Here is a 26,751-nt window from a genome sequence, read left to right as displayed (position 1 = left end):
GCATACTTCTCAGTCCATCATAACGGGTTATATGATGTCTATATGTCTTATTGATGATAATGTTAATCCTTGTCACTTGGTTAGGTGGTGTCGCCACTGTCAAGTTCTATTTTTACCTTTGTGATGAACTAAATTATGAGGAGATAGTCAAAGTAAGTAAACATCCTGTTATTCATCAAGCTTCTACCCACTAATTTTAGCACCCACTGATGATTCATGCTTCACACAATTATTACTGTGGGTGTTTGCCAAATAGTGATTTTCTGTTTCCACCATTTCTTCTACATTTATTAGACTTTATTAGTTAGACTTTGACTGTAATGAAGACTTTAAATTCTCCCGCATTCATTCATTCGTTTATAGCTGTATGTGCTCATGAATTATTATTTCATTTTATGGGTATAATTTATTACATCCATTAATTATTTTGTTGCTCAAGTTGTTCCAGATTTGGCCATTGGGGGATCCTTTAAGTTGGCTCCTGTGTGCTTTTGACATGTTTCTCTCATTTTTAAGCCTTTCCTAACTCTCTGGTCCCATCCCTGGAATCATCTGTTTCTCCAAAGAGGCAGCAACATGTTTAGATAGATGACTGGTGATGTTTTATATATCAGCAATATGTTTATATGTATATCAACTTTATTGAGATATACATACATCCTATATAATAAAAGGCTAATAAGCAAATAGACTGAATGGCAGAACAACCAAACAATTGAACAATTGAACAATCAGTCGCTATGACGTGCGCTGACCACCAGAGGATGTGTGCGGAACATGGTAGGTGTTGCCACTGCAGGATGGTGGAGCAGGTGAGTGGGGGCTCCAGACCAAGGCAGAGTGCTGGTCACTCGCTGTCATGGGGGAGAGCCTCTGGTGGTTACTGAAAATTCTTTGCTCCTGCACACCACAGTCCCACCCGGCACTCGCACCCGTAGCCAGCGCCAGAGCCACCGCTCACCCACTGCTGGTGCCCAGTGCTGGTCCTGAACACTTGGCGCCATCAGCGGGTACGAGCGGTGGCTGCTGGCCCTGATTGACCCTGAGGGCTTCTCCACCTCCCCCTGCTCCTGAGGGGTGATCGGGGCAGCAGCCACCAATGCTCGCACCTGCTGAGCACCAGCCCCAAGACAGGGACGGCGGGGGGGGGGGGGGGCGCGCTGCAGCGGGAGGGGCCAGGCTGGGTCATGGGCTGAGACCTGCCCCTGTGCCTACTGCAGCCTCTCAGGCCCACAGTTCCTTTCAAGGTGCACGAATTTGTACACTGGGCCCCTAGTAATATATATATATAACAGCTTTATTGAAATACAATTTATATATCCCACAAGTCACCCATTTAAAGTGTACAATTCAGTGTCTTTTAGCATATTCACAGATTGTTCAACCATTATCACAATTTAAGTTTAAAATATTTTCATCAACCTGCCCAGTGGTATAACTCAGTGGATTAAGTGTCATCCCATGCACCAAGAGGTCACCAGTTTGATTCCTGGTCAGGGTACACGCATGGGGTTATGGGCTCAATCCACAGTAGGGGGCATGCAGGAGGCAGTCTGTCAATATTTCTATCTCTCCTTTCCTCTCTAAAATCAATAAAAAAAACGTATCCTATATAATAAAGAGCTAATATGCAAACGGTCATCATGCCTTAACGGCTCCAACATTCAACACTGGGGAGAGAGGAATGGGGACCAGTCAGGCTGCGGCCCGTGAGAGGGACAAGCCACCTGCCCTGTGGTCCCAGGTGCCAGCTTCTGCGGCTGTGGTTCAGGAAGGGACAAGCCACCCGCCCCGCGGTCCCGGGCACCAGCGCCTGTGGCCCGGGCGAAGCTGCTCGCCCACGGTCCCCTCTGGCTGTGGCCGGCCCAAGTCCTGGGTACCTGCAACTGGCCAGAGAAGGGAATCCTGGGTCCCGGGTGCGGGGTGAGGCAGAGGTAGTTAGGGGCGATCAGGCCAGCAGGGGAGCAGTTAGGGGCGATCAGCCAGGCAAGCAGAGGTGGTTAGGGGCCATCAGGCAGGCTTAGGTGGTTAGGGGCCATCAGGCAGGCAGGCAGAGGAGTCAGGGGCAATCAGGCGGGCAGGCAGGCGAGTGTTTAGGAGCCAGCTATCATGGATTGCGTGACACAGTTGGTCATCCCCTAAGGGGTCCCAGATTGGAGAGGGGAGGGTGCAGGCCGGGTGGAGGGACTGCCCCCTCCCTGCATGCACGAATTTCATGCACAAGGCCTCTAGTTTTAAAATAAAAATAAAATATTTCCATCACCCCAAAAAGGAAACCTGTACTCATTAGCAGTCACTCTCCATTTCCCTCCAGTCTCCCCCCACCCCCCAATGCCTTCCTAGGCAACCACTAATCTACTTTCTGTCTCTGTAGATTTGCCTACACTGGACAGTCATATAAATGGAATCATACAATATGTGGTCTTTTGTGTCCGACTTCTCTCATTTAGCATAATGTTTTCAACTTTCATTAATGTTATTGCATGGGTCAGTACTTCACCCCCTTTATTGCTAAATAATAATCCATTGTATGGATTTACCACCTTTTATTTACCCATTTATCAGTTTTGGACATTTGGGCTGTTCTCACTTTTTGGCTATCATGAATAATGGCAGCACTATATTGTAAGATATATTCAAGAGGCTATGTGTAGATCTTCCATCAACCTCAACTACCTCATAGCACTCCACAGTGTGAAAGCTTCTCATTTTTCTTATCTACTCACCAAGGATGGTCACCCAGATTGCTTCCAATTCTTTGCCATCACAGATTTTTTAATTTTTATTTTTCAATTACAGTTGATATACAATATTATACTAGTTACAGGTGTACAACCCAGTGATCAGACATGTATATAACCTCCTCCCCCAGCTCCTGGTAACTTTTAAACTACTTTCTGTATACACTGAGTGGCCAGATTATCATGATCTCTGAACGCATAATAATCTGGCCACTCAGTGTATATCCTATATAATAAAAGGCTAATATGCAAATTGTCCCCTCGACCAGGAGTTCGACCAGCAGGCAGGCCAGCCAACCGCCCATGTCCCCTCCCCCTGGCCAGGCTGGCCGGACCCCACCCATGCACGAATTCATGCACCGGGCCTCTAATATATATATATACACACACTGAGTGGCCAGATTATTATGCGTTCAGAGTTCATAATCTGGCCACTCAGTGTATATGAACTTGCCTATTCTAGATATTTCATATAAGTGGAATCATTATTTGTCCTCTTGTGCCTGGATTATTTCACTTAGAATAATGTTTTCAAGGTTTATCCATGTTGTAACATGTGTCTGAACTTTATTCCTTTTCATGGCTGAATATTTCAGTATATGTATATACCATATTTTGTTTACTGATCTATTGATGAACACGTTGTTTCCACCTTTTGGCTATTTGTAGATAATGCTGCAATGACAATTGCTGTACAAGTATCTGTTTGAGTACTTGTTTTCAGTTCTCTTGGGTGTATACCTAGGAGTGGAATTGCTGGTTCATATGGTAGTTCTCTGTTTAACTTTTTGGGAAACTGCCGAAATGTTTACACAGTGGTTGCACCATTTTACATTCCCATCATCAATGTACAAAGGTTCCAATTTCTTCACATCCTTTTCAGTGTTGTATTGGTTGTTATTGCCATCTAGTGGTGTGAAGTGGTATCTCATTGTGGTTTTGATTTTTATTTTCCTAATAACTAATGACGTTGAGCAATTTTTCATTTGCTTGTTGGTCATTTGTATATTTTCTTTAGAGAAATGTCTTTTCAAATCTTTTGTCCATTTTTTAATTGGGTTATTAGTCTTTTTGTCATTGACTTGTAGTTTTTTTAAAAATATATTCTGGATTGTAAACCCTCATCAGATATATGATTTGCAATATTTTCTTCCATTCTGTGGGCTGTTTTTTTTTTTTTTTTTTTTTTTTTACTTTCTTGATAATGTTCTTTGGTACACAGAGTTTTTCATTTTGATGAAGTGCAATATATCTATTTTTTTCTTTTGTTGCTTATGCTTTTGGTGTCATACTTAAGTATCTCTTGCCAAATCCAAGGTCATGAAGACTTACCACTATGTTTTCTTCTAAGAGTTTTATAATAATCACAATTTGAAGATGGCAGATCTTCTAGACCAGTGGTTCTCAACCTTTTTAATGCTGCGACCCTTTAATACAGCCCAGGTTTCAGGTTTGATCCCCAATAGGGGGCATGCAGGAGGCAGCCTATCAATGATTCTCTCTCATCTTTAATGTTTCTATCTCTCTCCCCTCTCTCCCTCCCTCTCTAAAATCAATCTATAATAATAAAAGCATAATATGCAAATCGACTGACTGGCTGAATAGCAGAACGACCGTCCAGACGACCATGCTATGACACCCACTGATGCCAGGCCATCCAAGGCAGGTGCGATGTGATTGGTTGGGGGGGGTGGGGGCGCCATTGCCCCACAATTGCCCCACAGAGAAAGGCCCAGGCCACCAGTCGGTGGGGCAATCAATGCGGGCGAGGGGGGCTCCATGATTGCCCCAAAGAGGGAGGCCCAGGCCACCCTCTATGGGGTGATCAATCAGGGGGGCGGGGTGCCAGGCCACTGACGGGCAGGCTGTAGCAGGTGGGCAGGGCCTACCTCTTTGGGGCAATTGATTGTGAGGCTCCCGGACTGTGAGAGGGTGCAGGCCAGGCTGAGGGACCCCCCCACCCCCACCCCCCAGTGCACGAATTTTGTGCACCAGGCCTCTACTAAAAATATATTTTTTTAAAAAAAGAAAGAAAGGAAGATACTGAGGGTGGAACCAAGAGCCCAGAAAGCAGAGCCAAGAGCCATGGAGAATTATCCCCAGCTTTGAAACCTAATCAAGGAACATCATTTGCCAAATTGGGTTTCAGAATTGCTATAGACCAGCAACTCCTTTGTGTCTCCCTCCCATTTCCCGCCTTTTAAACTGGAATGCCTATAGCAGCTATCCTGTGCCTGTTCCATCATTGTATGTTGTGTGTGTTGGGGACAGCTAATTTTTTTAAGTTTCATAGATCTACAGATGGAGAAAAATAGTACATAAGGAGCCATACTTAAGGAATACACCCAAGAAGCCTTGTTCACCCCTGAGATTCTGGACTTTGAGGCAATGCTGGAATAGAATGAGATTTTTACAGACCTTGAGAAGGGGTGAATGTATTTTGCATGTGGAAGGAACATGAATCATTGGAGGTCAGAGAATGAACAATAGTAGTCAGTTTCCAAGTTGGCCCCCAATGATCCTCAACTCCTGGTATTCACAGCCATGTGTAATCAATCCCCTCCCCTTGAATGTGCTCTGGAGATAGTGACTTGCTTCTAATGAGTAGAATATTGCAAAAGTGATGGGATGTCAATGCGATTGACCCACTGTCCTGGACCACTGGGGTCCACGGGGATGTGGCAGGGCTGGAGTGGACAGAGGGGACTGGGCCATCCAGAATGACTGCCCAGGTGAGGTGCCTGTGGGTTTTTGGCCCTCCATCACCCCGTGCTTCCTCGCACAGCACTTCTCTGTGGAACGAGCATGTTCCCGCTTTCCTGTTTCTTGTGCTGCAAGGAAACAGCGCCTGGCCCAGAGAACAACTCATAGGTGCCCAGTGGGGTAGAACAGGCGGGGGCAGGCCAGCCACGCTGAGCCTGGAAAGGTTAAGGTTAGGGTTAGGGTTAGGGTTAGGGTTAGGGACAGAGTTAGAGGTTAGGGTTAGGGGGTAGGGTTAGGGTTAGGGTTAGAGCTTTGGGTTAGGGTTAGGGTTAGGGTTAGAGCTTAGGTTTAGGATTAGGTTTAGGGTTAGACATTAGGGTTAAAGTTCAAGGTTAGGTTTAGTGTTAGAGTTTAGGTTAGGATTAGGGTTAGAACAGGGTTAGGGTTATAGCTTAGAGTTAGGGTTCGGGTTAGGGTTCAGGTTAGAGCTTAGGGTTAGGGTTACAACTTAGAGTTAGGGTCAGGGTTCGCGGTTAGAGCTCAGGATTAGCGTTAGAGTTTAGGCTTAGCATTAGGGTTAGGGTTAGAGCTTAGAGTTAGGGTTAATGCTAGGGTTAGGGTTAGAGCTTAGGGTTAGGGTTAGTGTTAGAGGTTAGGATTAGGTTTAGAGTTTAGGGTTAGGGTTAGAGTTTGAGGTTAGGGTTAGGGTTAAAGCTTAGTGTTAGGGTTAGAGTTAGAGCTTAGGGTTAGCGGTTAGGGTTAGGGTTAGAGTTTGAGGTTAGTTTTAGTGTTAGAGTTTACAGTTAGGATTAGAGTGAGAGCTTAGGGTTAGGGTTAGAGCTTCGGGTTAGCGTTAGGGTTAAGGTTAGGGTTAGAGCTTAGATTTAGCGTTAGGGTTAGAGTTAGGGTTAGGGTAAAAAACAAAGTGATCGGAGCTCACTTCAGTGATTGGGTTATAAAAACTGTGACTTCCACCTTGCAGATGCACAATTCACTTTCCCCTCCCCACTCTCCTCTTTCTCTCTCCTCACTTGTTTGGTCTGATGAAGCAAGCAGCCATGCTATCAGGTGCCTTATGGAAAGGTCCACTTTTAAGGAAACTGAGGGTGACCTCCCACCAACAGCTATAAAGAAACTGAGGTTATCCGTCCAACCACCCATAAGGAACTGAATTCTGTGAGAGCCAGGTAAGCTTGGAAGCAGATCCATCCCCAGTCAAGCCTTGAGATACACGACTGCAGCAGAGTTGACACCTTGATTACAGAATGTGAGAAACCCCGAAATAGAAACCCAGCTATGTTGTGCCCAGATTTGTGACCTACAGGAACTGTGGGATACTCATTGTTTGGTGCCACTAAGGTTTTGGAATAATCTGTTACACAGCAGTACATAAGGAGTATAGGCCGGCATGGAGGTTATGCACAAATTCAACAATATGGACTTTTGCCTATCAAGGCCAACCTGGCTATAGCACCAGAGTTGCCACCTGCTGCAGCAGAGAGCAGCACTGAGCCCCGCTGTGAATGACTTCCTGGGGGGCAGGATGATTACCTTGGACCCCTTCTGTCATGCAGCACAGGCTGTAGGTTCACCGAGACTTGCTGGGAATCCCAGCTCTGCCAGGCCGATCTGCCTGGGCCAGGCCTGTTTTTCGAGGAGTCTGTTTCCTGCATGTCTGACAGGAACTTCATCAAATAGCTCACGTGGAAATTGGCACCCAGGAGGGCTTCAAAGGGGCTGCTCCCTTCCCTTTCCTGAAATCGGAGTGTCCCAGGAGCAGGAACCCTGTCTCTCTGCCTCGATACCCCTCTTCCATCACAATAATCTTAGGACTTCTGGGAAGCATGGTCATTGTCTCCCCTTCAGGACCCCAGTGACCATGGACCTCAGACCTATACCCCACTCCCATGGGGTAGCACCCTTACCAATGAGCTTTATGCAACCAACAGAGTTCACATGCACAGTGTGGGGTTCCAACTGCTCTGGTCTGCCCCTCCTTAGCCCAGACTCTGCAGGCCCCTGACGGGAAGTGGGGACAGAGGACGAAGGCCCAGCCAGGCCTTGCTTTCCCTTTAGCAGCTCCCACTATGGGGAGCTTGGGGATGGGAGAGACAGACCTGTTAATCCTAGTGTTTCAGATGCCACAAGACACAGTGGAGGCATTAGGGAGGGGGAAGGAAGGGGTTGGTTGGGCCTGAGAGAAGGCATTGGGGTTAATCGTTACAAGTGATGTCTCTTCCCATCCCCTTGTCATCTGCGGACTCAGGAGCTGTTCTGGGGGGATGTGCAACTTGGAAGAACATAGCAGCAAGGTGGTGTCTGTGATAGAAAATGACTGAAGATACCCTCTGCTTCCCGATCCTTTCTCCTCACCTCCCACTCATCTGCTCCCCGCCACCCCTACCCCAGGAGTCACTCGGGAAGCGTCTGGGAAAGAGGAACAGATCTGCAACCAGAGCAAGCTCTCTGGAAGGGGTCACATTTTTATTATTGATTTTAGAGAGAAACATCAATTGGTTGCCTCCTGTATGCGCCCTGACTGGGGATTGAACCCGTAACCTTTTGGTGTATAGGATGATGCTTCAACCAACTGAGCCAAATGGCCAGGGCTGGAAGGGGTCACATGTGATCTGGGTCTTGCACAATGGGGGCTAGGCCTCTCCTGCAGAGCTCATGGGGTGCATATCCCGAGGCGACGGCCGTGATAAGATGGGAAAGGCTGGAAACTGCTGAGGGCTGGGTCCACACCCAGCAGGCACCCTCTTCCTCCCGCTTCTTGTCCCGGTCTCAGCTCTCATGCCTGTCTCTTCTGAAGTCATCTCCTCCAACCCTCTTTTCAGAGTCAATCCCATATAGGTGGGCAAAAGGGCAGCCTTTTCCCCTGAATTGGGGTCTGGGGTCAAACTGGGTCCAGGACAGAACTGTCCAGGGGTCCCTGCCTCCCTTACTTGTCCAGCCCAGGGCCCCCCTATTACAAGATGAAGGGAGGCAGCCCTGAGCCCAACCCTCCCATCAATCGAAGCTGCCAGAAGAGATGGGCTTTTGCTACCAGGTTCCTATCAACAGACAAGTGGAGCAGAGAGCGCCCACTGAGCATTCCCATGAGAAAGGCCAGAGTGGCAGTGTGCTGGGCTCCTGGGCTAGGCAGGCATCAAACTTTAGCCTTTAAGCCCTTGATGCAGCGCCCAGCCCCCAAGGAGGAACACCCTTGTGGAAGCAGGCCTGACAGGAAGCTCGGGGGCTGCCCCACTGAAGCAGCCCCAATGCTCTGGCTTCCTCTTCTGTATCCGCATGGGCAGAGCGAACACAGAATATTCAGGACCAAAGTGGTTCTTGCCTTTGGAGGGACAAGGATCCCTTTATAAAAGGGATGCAAGCTTAGAGACATCAATTGGTTGCCTTCTGTATGCGCCCTGACTGGGGATCGAACCCGTAACCTTTTGGTGTACAGGATGAGGCTTCAACCAACTGAGCCAAATGGCCAGGGCTGGAAGGGGTCACATGTGATCTGGGTCTTGCACGATGGGGGCTAGGGCCTCTCCTGCAGAAGACATGCATGCAAAGCCCCACATAAACATGCAAACACCCTCCTGTGATGATCCCTGACCCAGCCCACCACCTTCACTTTTGGGGCCCCAAATAAAGACGCCATCAATATCTACATTCAAAAGTGAATTCGGCTCGAATATGCTGAGTGAAAGAACAGTCACAAAGGATCACATATTGTATGATTCCGTTTATATAAAATGTTCAAAATAGGCAAATCCATAGATATTACTGGTGGCCTAGGAATGGGAAACCGGGGGTGGGGGGGGGGGGGTGGATGCCCAAGGAGTGTGGAATTCCTTTTTAGAATGATGAAACAATTCTAAAATCTCTTGCGATGATGGTTGCACAACTGGAATGTAAGCCACTGAACTGTCAAGTTTAAGTGGGTGAACGGCACAGTATGTAAATTACATTGCAATAAAGCTGTTTTTCAAAAGTGCATTCAGGTTGCAAATGACCACACATCTGAGCTTTAGTCCCATTCAAGGGGCAGAAACAACCCTTGAGGGCGGAGAAAAAGCAGGGCAGGGCCCCTGACTGGCGTATGGATTGGCCAGGAAGCATTCCAGAAAGAATGAGATTATATATATAATCTTGGTCTTCAGGGCAATGAAGCATCACGGACAGTTTTAAGCAGTAGAGTGACATGACCAGATCTGCGCTTTAGGAACATCCCTCTGATCTACTGAATTGTACATTTAAAGCAGGTACATTTTAGGGTGTGTAAAGGAGACCTCAATAAAGCCAAAAAATCACTCTGGGGCTTGAGGAGGGCAGACAACGGCAGGAGTTAAGCGAGAGGTGCAGGGCCGTCTGCGGGGAGATGGGGAAACTGGCTTGGGGATGTGGGGAGACTCGGGATGTCCTGCCTCCAGGTAAGGAGAACCTGGTGGAACTCGGTTCCCGAGCCCGCCAGCCAGCCCGGCAGCTGCTCCACTGACGGGCGATGGAGGACTCACTGCTCTCCCCTTCGAAGAGAAATGCACTTCAGAAACACGTTTCCAAAAAACGTTGCTAAGGGTTTTATTTCTAACAAGAGGAAAATAATAAAATAAAATTAAAACAGGCTTCAGCTGGAACCAGGTTGCTTGTTTTGCTTTTTGTTTTCTTTTGAACAAATTAATTACACGCCAACAATCTTGTTTTATTACAACAGGAACCCAGGAGGAGGAAAGGAGACGGGGCGGGGCAGGGAGGGAAGGTCCGGTGGCTGTGAGGACAAGCACCAAAAGCTTTCTTCAGATTGCGGGGAGCCCTGCGAGCTCCCCGCCCGAATCATTTAAAAGACACTGTGAGCACAGCTATGTGGTTTCCTCCTCCTGGGTGGATCAGTCAGGAGAAGGGAGGAGAAGGGGGAGGAAGGCGAGGGGAGAGTGAGGAAGGGCAAGGGGAGAGTGAGGGGGGGGGGGAGGTTAGTGTAGCCTGGCCTGGCCAGGGCTGGAACTGGGGTGAGGGAGAGGAGAGTCCCCCAGTTTGCATATGCACTGGCCTTGTCTCTGGAATGGTGCTGGCCCAGCCTCAGCCACCCCCGGTCCCCCTGCCCATCCATCTGTCCATCTGCCTCAGGTGTCTGGGAATGCTGGTTAGAGGCTACCAGGGAGGGGGACTCCAGGGGCCGGCCCCCAGGAGCTGAGGTCTGAACAATACCTTGGAGTCAGAATATAAAAGTCAAGGAACTCAGGGGTGGGCTGGGGTGGGGGGTGGCCATCCCCCCTACTCGCCCACCTCCCAAGAAGCAGGCTTGATGGTCAGAAAGAGGATCCTTGAGGCCAAGGGGGGTCTCTGTCGGGGTCTGTGCCAGGCTCAGCCACTGTCACGACTGTTGCTGAGGCGGCTGCTGTGGGCAGGGCACGGGCAGCCGTGGAGTCAGAGTGGAGAACGGGGCTGAGGGGCCCGAACTGGCCCCTGGGGCCGACTCCAAGCCATTCTGGTTCTCTTGGGTGCTGGGGCTGCCAGTGGTGGGCAGGGGTTGGGGAGGACCCTCAGCCCCCGTCTCCTCCTCCAGCTCCTCCTCCTCCTGGGCCTCCTCGGCCTCTGGCCCTGAGCTCCGGACCCTCTTTGGCTCTAGCTCCTCTCGGGCTGGGTCATCACCCTCCCCACCCCGATCCACCTTCCGCCGCCGCCGCCTCTCCAACGCCCGGCCCCGGCCCCGGCTCCCATGGCGCTCTGCCTTCTCCAGCTGTGATCACAGATGGGCAGAAAGAGGTGTGGGCCAGTGGTCAGGCCTGGGCTCCCTGGCTGATTGGCCTGACCTCCTGGCCCTGCCCACAGTCCCTTCCTCACCTCCAGAAGTGTGCGGATCCGCTCCAGGTCTGGAGGCTGCCCAGCCTGCAGCAGCTGCCAGATGCTGTGGTTCTCATCCAGGGTCACCTCAAGCAGGTCCCCCTCCAACATGAGCTCCTCCAGGGGGGCCCGGGTGGCCTCAGGCAGCTCCAACACGGGGCCAGTCAACTGTGGCAACAGCGAGGACAGCAGCTCCAGGTCTGGGGTGGTTGTGGAGACAGGCTGGGTTAGAGGCTGCCCCTGATCGCCCCCCCTCCCCCCCCCCACCACAGAGCCCAGGACCATGTGGGTTCAGCCTGCTGACATGCAGTACACAGCCTGCCCGCATCTACACCTACCTCTCTTACCTGAGCCTTCCCCCGGGGCTACCTTCTCAGGACTGGTCACGCTGTCTCCGTTCTCCAACCCCTGGGCCTGGCAGGGAGAGCAAGAGTGGGGAATGGTAACTGAAGAACCAGGCTGTTCTTCCCCACAACCCGTGGCCACCTAGCTCTGCCCTCCTGGACTGGAAGGGCAGACACGGGCTGCCAGCAGCGAACAGTCCAGGAATCTGGACAGAATATAAAATGGGGCGGAGGGGGTGGGCCAAGGGAGGTGGAAGGTCAGAGCTTACCTTAGGCATATCCTTGCCACCGCCTTCTCTGAGAGGGTCAGAGGCAGGGGCTGAAGGGAGGAGGGTAGGGGGCTCCTGGGGCCTGGGTTCAGCCTGTAGCCGCTGGCGCAGTTCAGTCAGCCGTCCCAACAGAGCAGAAACGTCCTCAGAGGCCAGAGCCTGCCTGGCACGGCCCTGCCAGCTGATGGCCCTCTCTGTGAGGCACTGCAAGGCCTCGCCCTCAGGCAGCCGCACGGGCAGTCTCTGCAGGGCTACCAGCAGGGCCAGGATGGTCTCCAGGCGCGGCCGCCGGGAGCGCATACACAGCGGACATAAGAATTTGGTGTCCCACTCCCACCAGGCCAGCAGTGGGGATGAGGGGGGACTGGGCCTCAGGGAGTTGAGGAGGCGGGGTACCGACACACATCGCCCGTGGAACCAGTCCTGACACAAGTCACACCGCAGAGCTCCCGCCCCGGCTGGCACCTGCCCACACACACAGATGGAGTTTGCCGAGGCGGCCGTGGTCGATGACGCCAGGGGACCGGGCTTGGCCGAGTTAGTGCGTCGCAGCTGCAGGATGCCCTCCTTCTCCTTCTGTTCCCCCTCCTTGAAGGCCACGATCTGCAGTGCCGGGCCCAGGACCGGGGAGAGCAGGTCAGCAGCCCAGCCCTTCCCTTGTCTGATGCCATCAACACCCCACCCCCAACCGGGAGAACTACGCCCAGGGTACAAGTGGTCTACCCGTGGCCACCCAGCTCTCCCCATCCGGCCCAAGCTCCTTACCACAGAGCCTGGGTCCCTGAGGTCCTGCGCAGACAGCCCCAGCAGCTCTGTGTCAGACTTGTACAACCCCAGCTCCTTCTCCATCCACCGGCTGCGCTTGGTGCTGTCCGAGCCGGCGTCTGCACATGGGCAGAGCACCTGAGGCAGGCAGAGGGGGCATGATGGGCTTCCCCTGCCCCCCCCTCTCCTTCCCTCCCCAGAACCCCCCAACCCCCCATGTTCTTCTCAGGCCAGAGGTGGGGAAGCTGGGGCCAGGTCCCGCCTCACCTCCAGCAGCGTGTAGCAGGAATTCTTCTTGAGGAAGGTCTTCGAGGCCTTCTCCCGCCAGGAGTGTGCCGTCAGCACCTGCAGCTCGAGCTGCCTCAGCTCCTCCAACCCCACGGGCAGGTCCCGGCCCACGGCCACCAGGCCCTCCAAGTCATCCAAGCAGGGGTAGTGGTCACCGTTCTGGGACAGGGGCAAGGCAAAGCTCAATTCAACGTGCCAACAGCTACTGATGCTGCCCTGTGCCCGGCCCTGAGCTGGGAAGACGGAGCGGACTTCGCAATGTAGAGGCAGAATAAAACAGGGCTCGTCCGAAGACAAGCATACCCACGTGGCTCTCCCTCGAAACTCCTACGGCCAGTGGCTCAGCCCCCACATATCCAGTCCGCCCCCAGGCCCCTTTTATTGCACTTTGCCTCTTCTACCCGCCCTGCCCCCACCATTCTCACCCTCATCAGCCTCCTCTCTTCTCTCGGGCCAGCCTCGCAACCCCTCCTCAGGCTGCTCACTAAGCACATTTAGCCTCTTCACAATGTGCCAGCTGTTCCTCTCTCTAGCCAAGCCAACCCCACCCACAGCCCAATATATAGCATCTCTCCTGGTTGGCTTGAAGGTCTGGGGTAGAGGGAGAGGGAGGCGACAGGGTCCTCACTTGGATCTCATCCACATCAGCAATCCAGGCCCGGGCCTTAGCAAGAGCCTCCTTGAGAGCCTGGATGTTGGGCAGGTGAACAGGGATGTTTTCTGCCTCATGGATTATGGCCTCGAGTGTGGCTGGTGGATGCTTCTGCCTGAAGGTAGGGAAAGAAGAGGCCTCAGTCTGGGGTGGTCTGTCTGACCAAGAAGCCCAGCCTGACCACCAGATACAGCGGCGTGAGCCCCTGGGGCTGCCACGTGGGCCTACTTGCATGTATTGTGCCTACGGGTGGCTGCCAGTCACTGCTGGCAGCGCCTACACACACAACCTTGGGCTGCACCTTGTCAGGTTGCCCTGTGGGTGATGGTTTTCTACCAATGTGTGTGCATCTGCCTGTCGGCGCGTGTGCCCGTGTGCACCGTCAGCCTGCAGAGGGAGTCCTCGTACATGCGACTGTCCACCTCTGCTTCCCCACAAGACTGTCTGCCTCTATGTGTATACGGAGTTTTTTTTTAAAAATAAGACAGGGAACGAAAAAGGGAAGGAGAGTCAATACACCAACACAGGAGCCTGGCACCCAAGGCCACCCACAGGAATCATCTTCAGCTTCTCTACTCACTCCGAAGGTGGGGAAGGGCAGAGAGGGGAAGAGGCTGGTCCCAGCACCAGAAACTCACCTGGCCTCCAGGCAGAGGTGGGCCTTCTCCTCCCAGCGTTCCGCGATGGTCAGCAGCTCCTGCAGCTCGGCCCGGGCCTTATCCACAGCAGGGCTGGGGGCTACACTGGCCCCCGCCACCAGCAGTCCTCGCATGACAGCCAGGGTGCCCCTTCGGGCTGAGGGGGCCAGCGTGCGCTTCACCTCATCCAGCCACCGCGCCTGTTCCACCTGCCGCTGGAGCTGCTGGGCCTCAGGCACCTCCACTCCCAGCTGCCGCCCTCTCTCCAACAGGGCCTGCAGGAGCCCGGGGCTGGAGGGCAGTGAGGCCAGGGCCTCGCGGGCCTCAGCCTGGTAGGCCTCCACCTGTTCCAGAACACCCTGCCAGGACGCAGATGAAGAACACACCCTTCAGCTGGGCTCGCTTCCAGGTCCCGCCCACCTACCTTCTCACCCTTCCGTACTGGGAAGACCTAACACGGGCTGGGCTCCCCTCCCTCGCCGTGGCCGGAGACACTGGTCCCTAACACTCACTGCCTATTTGAATACCCTCGGGGATTTAAAATGCAGATTCCTGGGCCCCACCCCAAGATTCGTACTATTTAAGTCCCCAGAGGGCTCTGAGGTACGGCACCAGGACACCCTCCTCGCTCTGTTGTGCTTGGCCCTCTCACGAGCCCCTCCATTCACTCCAGTGCCCAGGGCCTTCTCTATCCCACTCTCTACCTTCCTGAACTTGACGCAGCTCCCCAGGCTCACACACACCCTCGTACTTCCTCCTTTTCCTCTTTTACCTCCACCAGGACACCTTCCCTTGACTTTGCATCCTGTGCTCATGCCTTTGCCGAAGAGGCAGCCACAAGAGCTCTGGCCTCCTACCTCCCATTGTTTGCTCACACGTCTAGCCTAAATATTGACGCTTCTTAAGGGAGCCAAGCGTGGCCAGGTCCCCCAGCCCGCCTGAGCATTCAGCGGCACTCCAAGACCTCCTCCACTTACCTTAACATCCCCAATCTGGTGCATGGCGCACGGCAGGTTGCTCATCTGGTCCAGAAAGGCCCGGAGCTCGGCCAGGGTCATCTGTACATCAGCTACCCTGTGGGGACTGTGAAGTTTCACATGTGGGGTTTCAAGTCCCCTCCTTCCATGCCTGTGCTGAGACCTAACACTTTCCCTCCCAACATCCCACCGTGATCTCTCATGCTTCAGCTTGCCCAGGGGGGAGGGAGGGTTCTCAGATACAAATGCGTGCATATGACGAGAACGCGTGCTGCCTCATCTTCTAAAATGGAGATAACGGTACCATCCTCACTAGGCTGTTCTGAGGATTAACAACGATGAGAGGAATATAGGATGTATTTGGGAAGGGGGTGCTTAGACATTCACTGATGGTCACCGAAGCTGGACTTTTCAATACACCCTCTACTGTGAGCTGTCAGCTTTATGCTTCAAGGCCCCTAACCCTTCCACAAGTCCTCCCTGCCCACCCGTTCCCTCAGCCTGTCGGAGATCTCCCCCAGGTACTGAAAAAAAAGGAACATTTCTAGCTTTCTTGGGACCGAGATACTCTTCTCCATTCTAATTGCCTGGTCTCTCTGCCCCCGCCTCCCCCCCGCCCCCCCCATCACCTCCCAGACCACCTCGAACTTGTCAGTTTCCTGCTGTCGCCTGCCCAGTGGCACTCAGAGTCCATCCCTCGCAGCACTTCTCCTAGGTGCCACACGCGCCCAATACCTCGTGATGCCATACCCAGCTTCCTGGCCGCTGACCAGGCCCAGCGCCCGGGACACGCAAGCCTCTGCCTCACTCAGGCAGTTCTTTAGTCGCTGCAGCAGCTCGCTGTTCGGGAACCTCCGCTCGCGGGCCTCTGACTCCAGGGCTCTCAGCTCTTCAAGGCCTGGAGAGAGAAGGAGAGCAGCAAGGAGTAGGCAGCATTGAGTGACGGCAGAGCAAGAGGGTGGGGGCACAGAAGAAAAGGGAGTAGAACTTGCCTGTGGAGTCCCTCCGACCCCCCCATCACTCACTGCGCTTCCGCCCATCCTCCACCTCCAGGGCCACTCGCACTTTGTTGGCCCAGGTGTCAAAGGACTCAGCCCGAACCTTCAGCTTATGTAGCATGGCAGGGAGCTCATCCAAGGTGTAGCGATACCTGGAGGAAGAGGGCAGAGAAGAGCACCTCTCGCCCCGCTCTGCATCTCCCTCCTCGGCCCACTTCCTCCAGGTAGGCCCCCCTGCTCACCGCAGGTACTGCCGGCTACTGGAGCACTTGCAGAGGTCATTGATGTGGGAAAGGCAGACAAGGCCGTCTGGGCAGTCGTAGCAGGCCAGGGCTGATAGGAAGCACGTGGTCTTACACTTGATGCACTGGCGCTCATCATCCGGGAGCAGCTCGAAAGCCTCTCGCTCAGCTTCAGTGATGCCCTGGGGGCAGTTCGACCCACGCATATTATATGGAACCAGAACAGGGCCCACATCTCAGCCACCACTGAGCCCCACGTTAGAAGCCAAGCTATGCTGAGAGCCGGGGGAGGGAGCACCCTGCCTCTGTGAAGTCTAGACTCTCACAGCTGGGGGAATCAGAGGACCGAGGGGAAGATCAGTGTGGGCTGAGCGGAAAAATTAGGTACGATGGGCATCAGTTTTAAGGGCTTTTGGGTTGGGGAACATAAGGAAAGGGGTAACCAAGGCACCTGAGAGGTGGCAAGGTGTGGGAGTAGGCAGGAGAAAGGCCGGGCACTGGGGAACGAGGCTGGCTTCTAGTCACTCAGCGCCCACTATGTTCTAGGCACTGTGCTGGCTGCTTAGCAGGCAGGACTCACTGCGTGCACATACAAAAGTTCCAGAAATAAAACCTGTGCCCGTCTCCACTGTTTAAAGATACAATTTTTATTTAAAACAACATGGCTTCCAAACCTAATAAGCAATGACTTCATCTGTTGCTCAGATGAAGAAAAAGCAATCCATTCCAAAATATGGAGGACAAGCTGGCTTTGTGGGAGGAATTGAAAGATAATTGCCATTATGGGCAATTTTAGGGATTTTAAAGGGACATTTGGATTCTTAAACAGTTTTTATCTTCTATTTCTTTAACACCTAATCTTTACATAAAATATGATGTCCAGTGCATATTACAAATCCCACTTGGCCACTTATTAGCTGTGTGATCTTGAATAAATTATTTAAACCTCTTTAGGTTTTAGTTTCCTTATCTTATAAAATGGAGATAATGGTACCAGCCTCATTGGGTTGTTAAGAGGATTAACAAAGATAAAGCAACTAATGACTTAGAAAAGTATCTTAACACTTAGAATAAGTGGAACCATATAAGAGCCAAATAGCCAAAGCAATCTTGTGAAACAAGAACAAAGCTGGAGGTAACACAGTTCCTGATTTCAAACTATACTACAAGGCTATAGTAATCAAAACAGCATGGTACTGGCATAAAAACAAACACATAGATCAATGAAACAGAATTGAGCGCCCCGAAATAAACCCCTACATATACATTGTCAACTAATATTTTTGACAAGGGAGCCCAGACTATTCAATGGGGTAGGAATAGTCTCTTCAATAAATGGTGCTGGGAATAGTAGATAATCACATGCAAAAGAATGAAACTGGACCCTATCTTACACCACTCACAAAAAGTAACTTGAAATAGATTAAAGACATATATAGAAGACGCAAAACCATAAAACTCCTAGAAGAAAACATAAGAAAAACATCTCTCTGACATTGGTCTTGGCAACAATTTTTTTGCATGCCACCAAAAGCACAAATAAAAAGCAAAAATAAGTGGGACTAAACCAAACTAGAAAGGTTCTGCACAGCAAAAAATAAATAAAACATAATCAACAAAATGAAAAGCCAACATATGGGAGAAAATATTTGCAAACCATATATCTGATAAAGGGTTAATATTCAAAATATACAAAGATATAAATATACAACTCAATGGCAAAAAACAAACAATTCAACTGGGCAAGTGTGGCGCTTTAAGAAGGCAGCTGAACTACACTCATCTACACACACAACTGACACATGCTTATGAGAAATCTATTCAAGGAGGACTACCTTCCACTTGGTGATTTTTCCTTAGTGTGAGCTATTAAAGCACCTGAATGTAATAAAATGGCACTTCCTAAGAAGTGTTCCATATTTCAACCATTTTCTTCATATATTAATATTACCAATAATAGCAGCTGCTACTGCAAATGCTACAGATGCTATTACTACAGATGCTTTGACATAAATCACCTTACTCATGCTTTACCACCTTGTAAGTTAAGTATTTATTTCCCTTTTACAGAGTGGGAAAGTGAGACTATGAGAGGTTAAGTGACTTGAAAAGGTCATCCAGCCAATCCGAATATGTCAGTCTTCCTTGCTGTATTATTTAAATAATAATGAAGAGCAGCTATACTAGCACCTGCTATGACTCAGTTACTTAATATACATCTTAATCTACACAGCTTTCACAAAGGTAAGCACTGAGCTGGTGTGGCTCAGTGGTTAAGTGCCGACCCATGAACTGAGAGGTTGTTGGTTTAATTCCCTCCTGGTCAGGGCACATGCCTGGGGTTGTGGGCTCAATCCCCAGTAGAGGGTGTGCAGGAGGCAGCCAATCAATGATTCTCTCTCATCATTGATGTTTCTCTCTCTGAAATCAATAAAAACATCCTATATAATAAAAGGCTAATATGCAAATTAACCAAACAGTGGAACAACCAGTCACTATGACATGCACTGACCACCAGGGGGCAGATGCTCAGCGCAGGAGCTGCCGCCTGGTGGTCAGTGCGCTCCCACAGGGGGAGTGCCGCTCAGCCAGAAGCCCTGAGCCAGGCTCAAGGATGGTGAGTGCAGCGGCAGTGGCGGGAGGCTCTCCCACCTCTGCAGCAGCGCTAAGGCCTAAGCCGTCAGTCGGACATCCTCCGAGGGCTCCCGGACTGTGAAGGGGCACAGACGGGACTGAGGGGGACCGCCCAGCGCCCCCCCCCCCGCCCCCAGTGCATGAATTTCGTGCACCAGGCCTCTAGTTAAAAATAAAAACAAACCAAAAAGATAAGCACTGTTATAATCCTCGTTTTTCAGACAGGGATTCTGATATTTAGTGAAGTAAATTAACTTGCTCGTGGTTGTTGATAAATGGTAGAGCAGGGAATGGGATGTAATTCCCCATCCACACGCACCTAGCTCTTTTTACCACTCCAAGAATAGAAGCTACAGTTACTTCTTAGGGCCACCCCTCCCTCCCCCGACTCTGCCATGCTAGGGTGTCTGATCCAGGGCACTCTCCCCATCACTCACTTTCTCCAGCAGAGCCTTTCGTAGACGTCGCTCCTCCTGAACCATGATGAACATCTCCTTATGCACAGCGGCTGCCAGGTTCAGGTCCAGCTTCTCTGGGCAGGCAGCCATCTTGCATATGAGTTCCTCATGGGAGAAGACACAGTATCTACGGAGCCGGCGGTAGTGCTCAATGCACTGGCGCCCAGCTGGCAACTGTGGACAGGTTCAAAGTTGAGTTTGGCTAAGTGTGGAGACCGTGGTGCCTCAGCTTCCCCATAACCCTCCTCCTGCTTCTCCCTTCCAGCCTACCACACTCCGGACTCACCCAGTCAGCAGTGCAAAAGTTGACAGCCTCAGCAAAATTGTAGCCTTGGTTGAAGCCACTGTGGTAAGCGCGAGGGAAGGTAATGACGAATTCTCCTGCACACTGGTTTGTGCGGACAACCTGAGGCAGGAAGGCCAAAGTCACTGAGACAGAGGTTTTCCACATCTGCAGAAACCTGATCTAAGCGCAGGGTACTTATGGAGACAAAGGAAAGCCTCAGGAAACACAGTCCGACAACAGATTCCCAGACCCTCAGACTCTGAAAGGACCGACCATTGGTCTCTAGGCTCTCAAGGTTTTGTGTTGACAGATGACAGGAAAATTGGAGTCAAAAGTAAGAATTGAAAAAAAAAAAAAGTAAGAATTGCACACACCAAAATATTTCAACCTCACTAGTAATTTTTATAAAAATGTAAAATATCACCTTTCATTAAGCTAGTCAAGGTTTTTTCATTAATTATTTTTATCAGTCATAATATATGCAGCTTCAAGAGCCAAATGGTTGTACGATGTTCGTTATAAAACCAGCAGACCCTGCCATTCTCCACTCCCCAGAGCCAACCACTTTCACCTCTTCTTATTTAGGCATTTACTTTAATACTGAACAACATGCCTCTAGACTATATCAAAAACAGCCTACATCTCAATTTGCTTAATTTTCTACGCATGTATTAGTAATTTAATCCCTACCTTTTGGACAAGTGTCCAACTCTGCTCTCTATCAGTTTTCACATTTCTGTAAGTCTCTCATGGAGACTTATGATCTGTTCCAATCTGGACCAGCTGTCCTTCCTGGATTATCACTCTCCTGTGAAGGATCACCTGTGTTCCCAGATCCCACGTTTTCCTCTTTCTTGGTTTTTGGTTGATTCCTTTGCTGTGCTTGAGCACATTCTCTTCTCTAGCTTACTGAGAAATGATGGGAAGAGCTTTTTTTTTAAATTGCATATAGAATCCTAAGTTGAAAATCATTTGAAGGCATGGCTCTAGTCTTCTAGATTCCAGTATTACTTTTGAAAAGTCTGGTGCCATTCTGATTACTAATGCTTTAATTACACCTGTTTTCTCTCTCAGAAAGCTTGTAGGATTTTTCTAGTCCCAGTGTTTAATATGAAAATCCACCAGATATACCTTGGTGTGGGTCCATTTTCATTCATGTACTGGGTAGGCCCTTTGATTCCAAAAACTCAGTCGTTCAGTTCAGGGACATTTTCTTCAATGATTTAATTAACAATTTGACCCTTTCAGTTTTTCTGTATTTTCTTTTCAGAACTCCTATTATTTAATTATTGAGCCTCCTAAATAAATTCTGTAATTTTCTCTACATTTTTCCATATTTATCTTTTTATCCTACTCCCCCCCCCCCCCCCCGGGAGATTTCCTTAACTATTCATCTTCTAACATTTTTTTATTTCTAAAAAAATTTTTCAGTTTTCTAGCATGATTTTAATTTCCAAGAGCTCTTTTTTGTTCTCTGTATGCTCTTTTAAAATAGTAATTGTTCTTATTTCATGTTTGCAATATATGCTCATCCCTAAAGTTACTAATGATGTTTATTTTCTTTTCCTTTTTAAAGTTTACTTCTCCCTGCCTATGCTGTTTCTCTAAGTTGCTTTTTTCCCGTTTGGTTCCATTTTGTTTTCTACAGTTTCCTTGATTGTATGTTAATTTGTGGCTACTTATATTTAAGAGTAAGAAATGAAAAAAATGAATCAAAACTCTGAAAACATAGTTGTTAAGTTTGTCAACTGTGAGCTTCATTGTAGGGTGATCTGGCTGAGCCATTTAGATTGGGAAACTCTAGGTCTTTCCTTTTGGGCCAGATTCCTGAAGGAAAAAAGTGTGACTGCCAGTGTTCTGCGAGCCAAGTAGAGGAAAATGGCTGGGACCCTCAGCATCCAGGCTGTATACAATAAGGACTCCTATCGTTTTCACTGTACCTCCACCCTCAACTGTACCTAGAATATCTCAATCCAGAGATCTTCTATTTTAACCTCTTCAAAATTAAATTTCCAGTCTGTTGCTGGAGTGAGGGAGGGTCGTATTTCCAGCTGCCCAGAATGGAAGGGTATATCACAGCTTCTTGTATAGACATGAACCAATCCTTATTTTCACCTCATTCTCTTTATTCCGAGAATGCCTGGTGCCATCAACTATTAAACTTTTGGGGGATTGTGAGGTATAAATCAGGTTGGTTCTTAGATGTACCAATACTGACTTAAGAATGAATTTTCTCATTTTCTAGTTTCAAGCATTTTGTTTTATCATTGTCTTCTCTCTTGTTTTTCCACGTTGTTTTTTTTTTACCTTAAATAAAAACCCTCTGTGCCATTTTAGTGGAGTTTCAGTATAGAATGGAAGTATCCATCTTTATGTTTAATTCACCATCTTTACCGAGAAGTCTCATAAAGTTTTCTAAGATGAATATTCAATGCTGATAAAGACAAAGTGAAATAGGTACAGTGTCAATGAGGGGACAAATAACCTCTACTCTTTAGAAAGCAAAACTGCTAATATAAAAAACCTAAGATATTTATATCCTTCAATCCAACGATTCCTCTGCTAGGATTCTAGATTAATGTGGAGAGAATTAATATCCTAACAATACTAAATCTACCCATTAGTGAAAACACCTACATATTTATTCAGGTCACGCATCAAGCTCCGCCCCGCCACCTCCAATACATTTTCTTCTCAAATCTATTCCTACTTAGAGGCAACATTAGCATTTCTTGCCTGTATTATAGTACTGGGCCCCATTACCAACCACTAGAATTTTCCAAAAAATGCCAATATGACCCTACTGAGAAGAAGCCCTCACTTGAATCCCTGTGTCCACGTGATAGAGCCATGGCCAGACAGGCAAACTCTTCCTCTTTCTTCCAGAGTAATTTCTTTTGTGCTTTTGTGACCACCTTCTTAAGGACCCAGTCTGTTGTTCTTTTGTAGCACCTCTAACATTTTATTCCTACTTGTTACTCACCTCCACCCATCTGTGCATACCCATAGGGTAGGGACTGGTTTATCTACCTTCGGGATAATGACCAGAGGCCTTGCACACTGAGGGAGTTCTAGCAATATTTGTTGAATGATCTACTTCCAGCCTTAATTTTAAAGATGTGAAAAACTGAGTCCCAGAGAAGTCTCAAACAGCAGAGCCAAAAATAGAACCTAACGCTCCCGACTCTTTGTCTCAACCTACCCTCTCATTTTGGCAATGTCCATCAACTGGTGAATGATAAACAAAACATGGTATACCCCTACAATGGAAAATTATCTGTATAATAAAAGCCTAAGCGATCGTTACAGTGGAACGACCAGAACAACTGGTCACTATGACACGCACTGACCACCAGGGGGCAGACGCTCAATGCAGGAGCTGCACCCTGGTGGTCAGTGCGCTTCCATAGGGAGAGTGCCGCTCAGCCAGAAGCCGGGCTCACGGCTGGCAAGAGCAGCAGCAGTGGCAGGAGCCTCTCCCGCCTCCACAGCAGCACTAAGGATGTCCGACTGCCGGCTTAGGTAAGGAGCGAGGGGTCCCGGACTGCGAGAGGGCACAGGTCAGGCTGAGGGGACCCCCTCTCCCCCGCCCCCGTGCATGAATTTCGTGCACCGGGCCTCTAGTTCCATTATAAAAAGAAACGAAGTTCTGACATAGGCTATAATATGAACTCTGAAAAGATTATGCTAAGTGAAAGAAGCCAGACACAAAAGACCACATATTATATTTATATGAACTGTCTACAAAAGGCAAATCTGTAGAAATAGAAGGCAGATTAGTGGTTGTCTGGGACTAGGGGTTGGAATGGAGATTGACTGCAAAAAGGCATGGGCATGAAGTTCCTTTTTGGGGTGATAAAAATGTTCTAAAACTGGATTGTGGTGATGGTGTAACACAACTCTGTAAATTTGCTCAAATGTACACTTAAAATGTGTGAATTTTTGGTATGTAAATTGTACTGCAAGAAAGCTATTTTTTAAAAAGATGGTATTTTTTATTGATTGATTGATTTTTAGAGAGAGAGGAAGGGAAGGGGAGAGAAACATCGATTGGCTACCTCCTACATGCCCACTACCGCGGATGAGCCTGCAACCCAGGCGTGTGTCCTGATCAGAAATTGAACTGGTAACCTTTTGGTGCACTGGATGAGGCCCAACCAACTGAGCCACACCGGCCAGGGCAAGACTTGCTATTTTTAAAAAGGTGGTTATAAACAGTTCATAGTAAGGAAGCAAAAATTATTCTAGTCCAGCACTGTCCAATATAATACCAGCCGCATATGCTCTTCTAAATTCTCTAGTAGCCACATTAAAAAGTAAAACAGATGTAATTAATTTCAATATATTTTATTTAACTTAATATAGCTGCAATATTATCATTTCAATGTGTAACTGGTATACAAAAGTATTAGTGAGATATTGTTTGTTTTGTACTAAGTCTTGAAATCCAACGTGCTTTAACTTCAGCACATTACAGTTAGGACTAGTCATGCTTCCAGTGCTTAGTAGCCACATGTGGCTAGTAGCTACCAAACTGGACAGTGCCATTCTAGGTCGTTAAACTTACAAAAAAAGATTATAAAATCTACACACTTATTATTGCTAAGTCAAAATTTACATAGAAAAAAAACAACAGATGGAAACATAAAATGTGAAGGAAATAAGGATGGCCTCTCTATTTCCATTTTTTGGGAAGAGGGCATGTTTCTTTTATAATGAAAATAATAGTTATACTATATATCTATAAATAATAGTTATACTATATATCTATAAAAAGAAATGGCCTTTTCTCACCAAAGAGGAAGGAGGAGGCAGGCTAAAGATAGCTCTGGGGGAGCTCCAACTGGCTAAACTGCAGCCTGCCAACACGAGAATATGAAAATCATCAATGCCTTGGATTGAGGGATACTGCCATGAGCAAGAAAAAATGCCGTGGAAGCAAAGAGCACATATTTAAAAGTCTGTGATAAAGTTTTTTAAAAAGAGGTAAGAAATAAACAGCTACTTATATATGCATCTTTTTAAGATTTTTTTAATTGATTTTTTTTTAGAGGGGAAAGAAGAGGGAAAGAGAAACATCGATGTGAGAACACAACATCAAATGGCTACCTCACGCACCCTATCAGGATTGAGTCCACAACTCGGGCATGTGCTCTGATCAGGAATCAAATTAGCAACCTTTTGGTGCAAGGGACGATACACAATCCACTGACCAACACGGGCCAGGGCTATATGTGTATCTTAGCTGTCTGAATCCTTAAGGAGAATCCACCTCTACTTTTACTGTAGGCCAGGTTTGAGGAAAGGTCAGACGCAATGTCTAGTTGTGAAGAGAACTGGAAGGGACTTTGATCATCTGGACATCTCAACTCCAGTAATTCTTAAATGGGGCGAGGTGGAGACGGAAAAGAATACTCCACCTCTAAGTAGAGGAAAGTTGCCTGAACTGTTGTAGAATGCTTCCTCTAATTCGCTAGATATCTCAATCCTGGTTAAAGATCACTACAATGTATAATAAAAAATATTACTCAAAGGGTATGAAGTATATCAAAACAAGGTGAAGGCAAGAAGAAATTGGGTGAAAACCACTGACCCAGTCCAAAGCCCTACTGTACTAATGTCCAGGGATCTCAAGGAGACGTTGATTCAATACGTACTGATTGCCTACCATACCTCATGCATTAGACTAAGTGGCAAGGCAGGTAAGGGTGGGGGATACAAGGGAGAAGGGAGTATAGAATAAAACCCAAAGCAAAGGTGGTGAATGTACGAATCCCTGTTCCTACAGGACTATTCATCAGGCTGATTTAAGATCAACACCAGAAAACTAGCTGATGCTAATTAATGCTGGAAATTCCCAGGAATATAAAGTCTCTTATAGGTAAGCCAGGCTTACACCTAGCAAAACGTTTGATAGGATAGGAGAGGCCCACAGGAGGATAGTATAAGCCAGGACTCTGGGTTCAATTTTTTTTTTTTAATGTTGAAAGATATTAGCCACTTTTTAAAAAAAGGTTACCTTACACCCCAGCTTTATTGAGATATAAAACACTGTGTAAGCTTAAGGTGTACAACATATTGATTTGATAAGACTTATATATTGCAAAATAATTGCCACCACTGAACCTCAGACCTGTTAAATAAATAAAAAGACCGACCCACTACTCCAAGGGTTACGACAGTATGGAAAGTACGGCAGAGAACTGCTAGTTGTCCCCTGATATTCTCTCACCTTCTTTCAGAGTAACACGACCTCCAATTTGTAGCTGGTATGTAACCATCCAGAACAAAAATCGCATTTTCCAGTTTTCCCTGCAGCTAAATGTGGCCATGTGACTAAGTTGTGACTAACAGGAAATGAACAGAAATTGTGTCTGCCCTTAAAAGTAAAGAGACCTGTCTTGCCCTGTCCTTCTCCCATTTCCCTCCAGCACTGGCTGGAATGCAGATGTCATAAGAAGCCAGCCCTAAGGTGTTGCCCTCAAACACATGGCCCAGAAGGCTCACCATCACATTGTATATCTAACCGTTATTCTGGGTCTCTATTAGAACCGTCAAACCGATAGCCCAATGAAGATACAACAGGAATGAGAAAGGGGGAGGGGTAGATTCCAGACAATGACCACCACCACTAAAGGACATCGCTAAACCATTCCTACCCCTTGTCCCTGTTTCCTGGACACTCACCGGCACGCCATGGGACATGAGGGTATTGGGATTCATGAGGGTGACAAGTTGGTGGAGGAGGTCAGGCTGGCTATCAAAGAGCTCAGGTGTCAGCTTCTTCATCACCTCTTCTAAATGTTCTGCTGCGAGCGAGGGTACCCCATACCAAGTCTTCGGTTCACCCCTGTCCAATTGGAAAGGGGATATAGAGAGTGGTCACATCCATGGTCCTGAGGGCGTCCATCCTGTTTTCCCGGG

The 26,751-nt window shown here is 48.6% G+C and overlaps 1 protein-coding gene across 10 annotated transcripts in view; it reads right to left on the bottom strand.

Annotated features, from left to right (window-relative positions):
• Positions 1 to 9,987: 9,987 nt before the first annotated feature.
• KDM5C (lysine demethylase 5C) overlaps positions 9,988 to 26,751 on the bottom strand; it is a 30,634-nt gene continuing 13,870 nt past the window's right edge. For 5 of the 10 annotated variants that reach the window (XM_079764821.1, XM_079764824.1, XM_079764827.1 and 2 more), the window contains 15 exons: positions 26,515 to 26,677; positions 19,828 to 19,947; positions 19,521 to 19,715; positions 16,450 to 16,631; positions 16,235 to 16,359; positions 15,960 to 16,107; positions 15,210 to 15,315; positions 14,233 to 14,591; positions 13,571 to 13,709; positions 12,922 to 13,101; positions 12,655 to 12,792; positions 11,890 to 12,492; positions 11,615 to 11,690; positions 11,277 to 11,476; positions 9,988 to 11,172 (listed from right to left, as the gene is read on the bottom strand). In XM_079764821.1, the coding sequence (XP_079620947.1) occupies positions 10,807 to 11,172; positions 11,277 to 11,476; positions 11,615 to 11,690; positions 11,890 to 12,492; positions 12,655 to 12,792; positions 12,922 to 13,101; positions 13,571 to 13,709; positions 14,233 to 14,591; positions 15,210 to 15,315; positions 15,960 to 16,107; positions 16,235 to 16,359; positions 16,450 to 16,631; positions 19,521 to 19,715; positions 19,828 to 19,947; positions 26,515 to 26,677 (3,100 nt within the window). In that variant the 3' untranslated portion in view covers positions 9,988 to 10,806. The remainder of the gene's footprint in view (positions 11,173 to 11,276; positions 11,477 to 11,614; positions 11,691 to 11,889; positions 12,493 to 12,654; positions 12,793 to 12,921; positions 13,102 to 13,570; positions 13,710 to 14,232; positions 14,592 to 15,209; positions 15,316 to 15,959; positions 16,108 to 16,234; positions 16,360 to 16,449; positions 16,632 to 19,520; positions 19,716 to 19,827; positions 19,948 to 26,514; positions 26,678 to 26,751) is intronic. The other 5 variants (XM_079764826.1, XM_079764822.1, XM_079764825.1 and 2 more) reach the window with 3 other exon arrangements.

This window comes from Cnephaeus nilssonii, assembly GCF_951640355.1.
Source record: "Cnephaeus nilssonii genome assembly, chromosome: X".
Taxonomy (NCBI): domain Eukaryota; kingdom Metazoa; phylum Chordata; class Mammalia; order Chiroptera; family Vespertilionidae; genus Cnephaeus; species Cnephaeus nilssonii.
The sequence above is the reverse complement of the archived record's forward strand: the minus strand, read 5'-3'. Positions and strand labels throughout refer to the sequence as shown.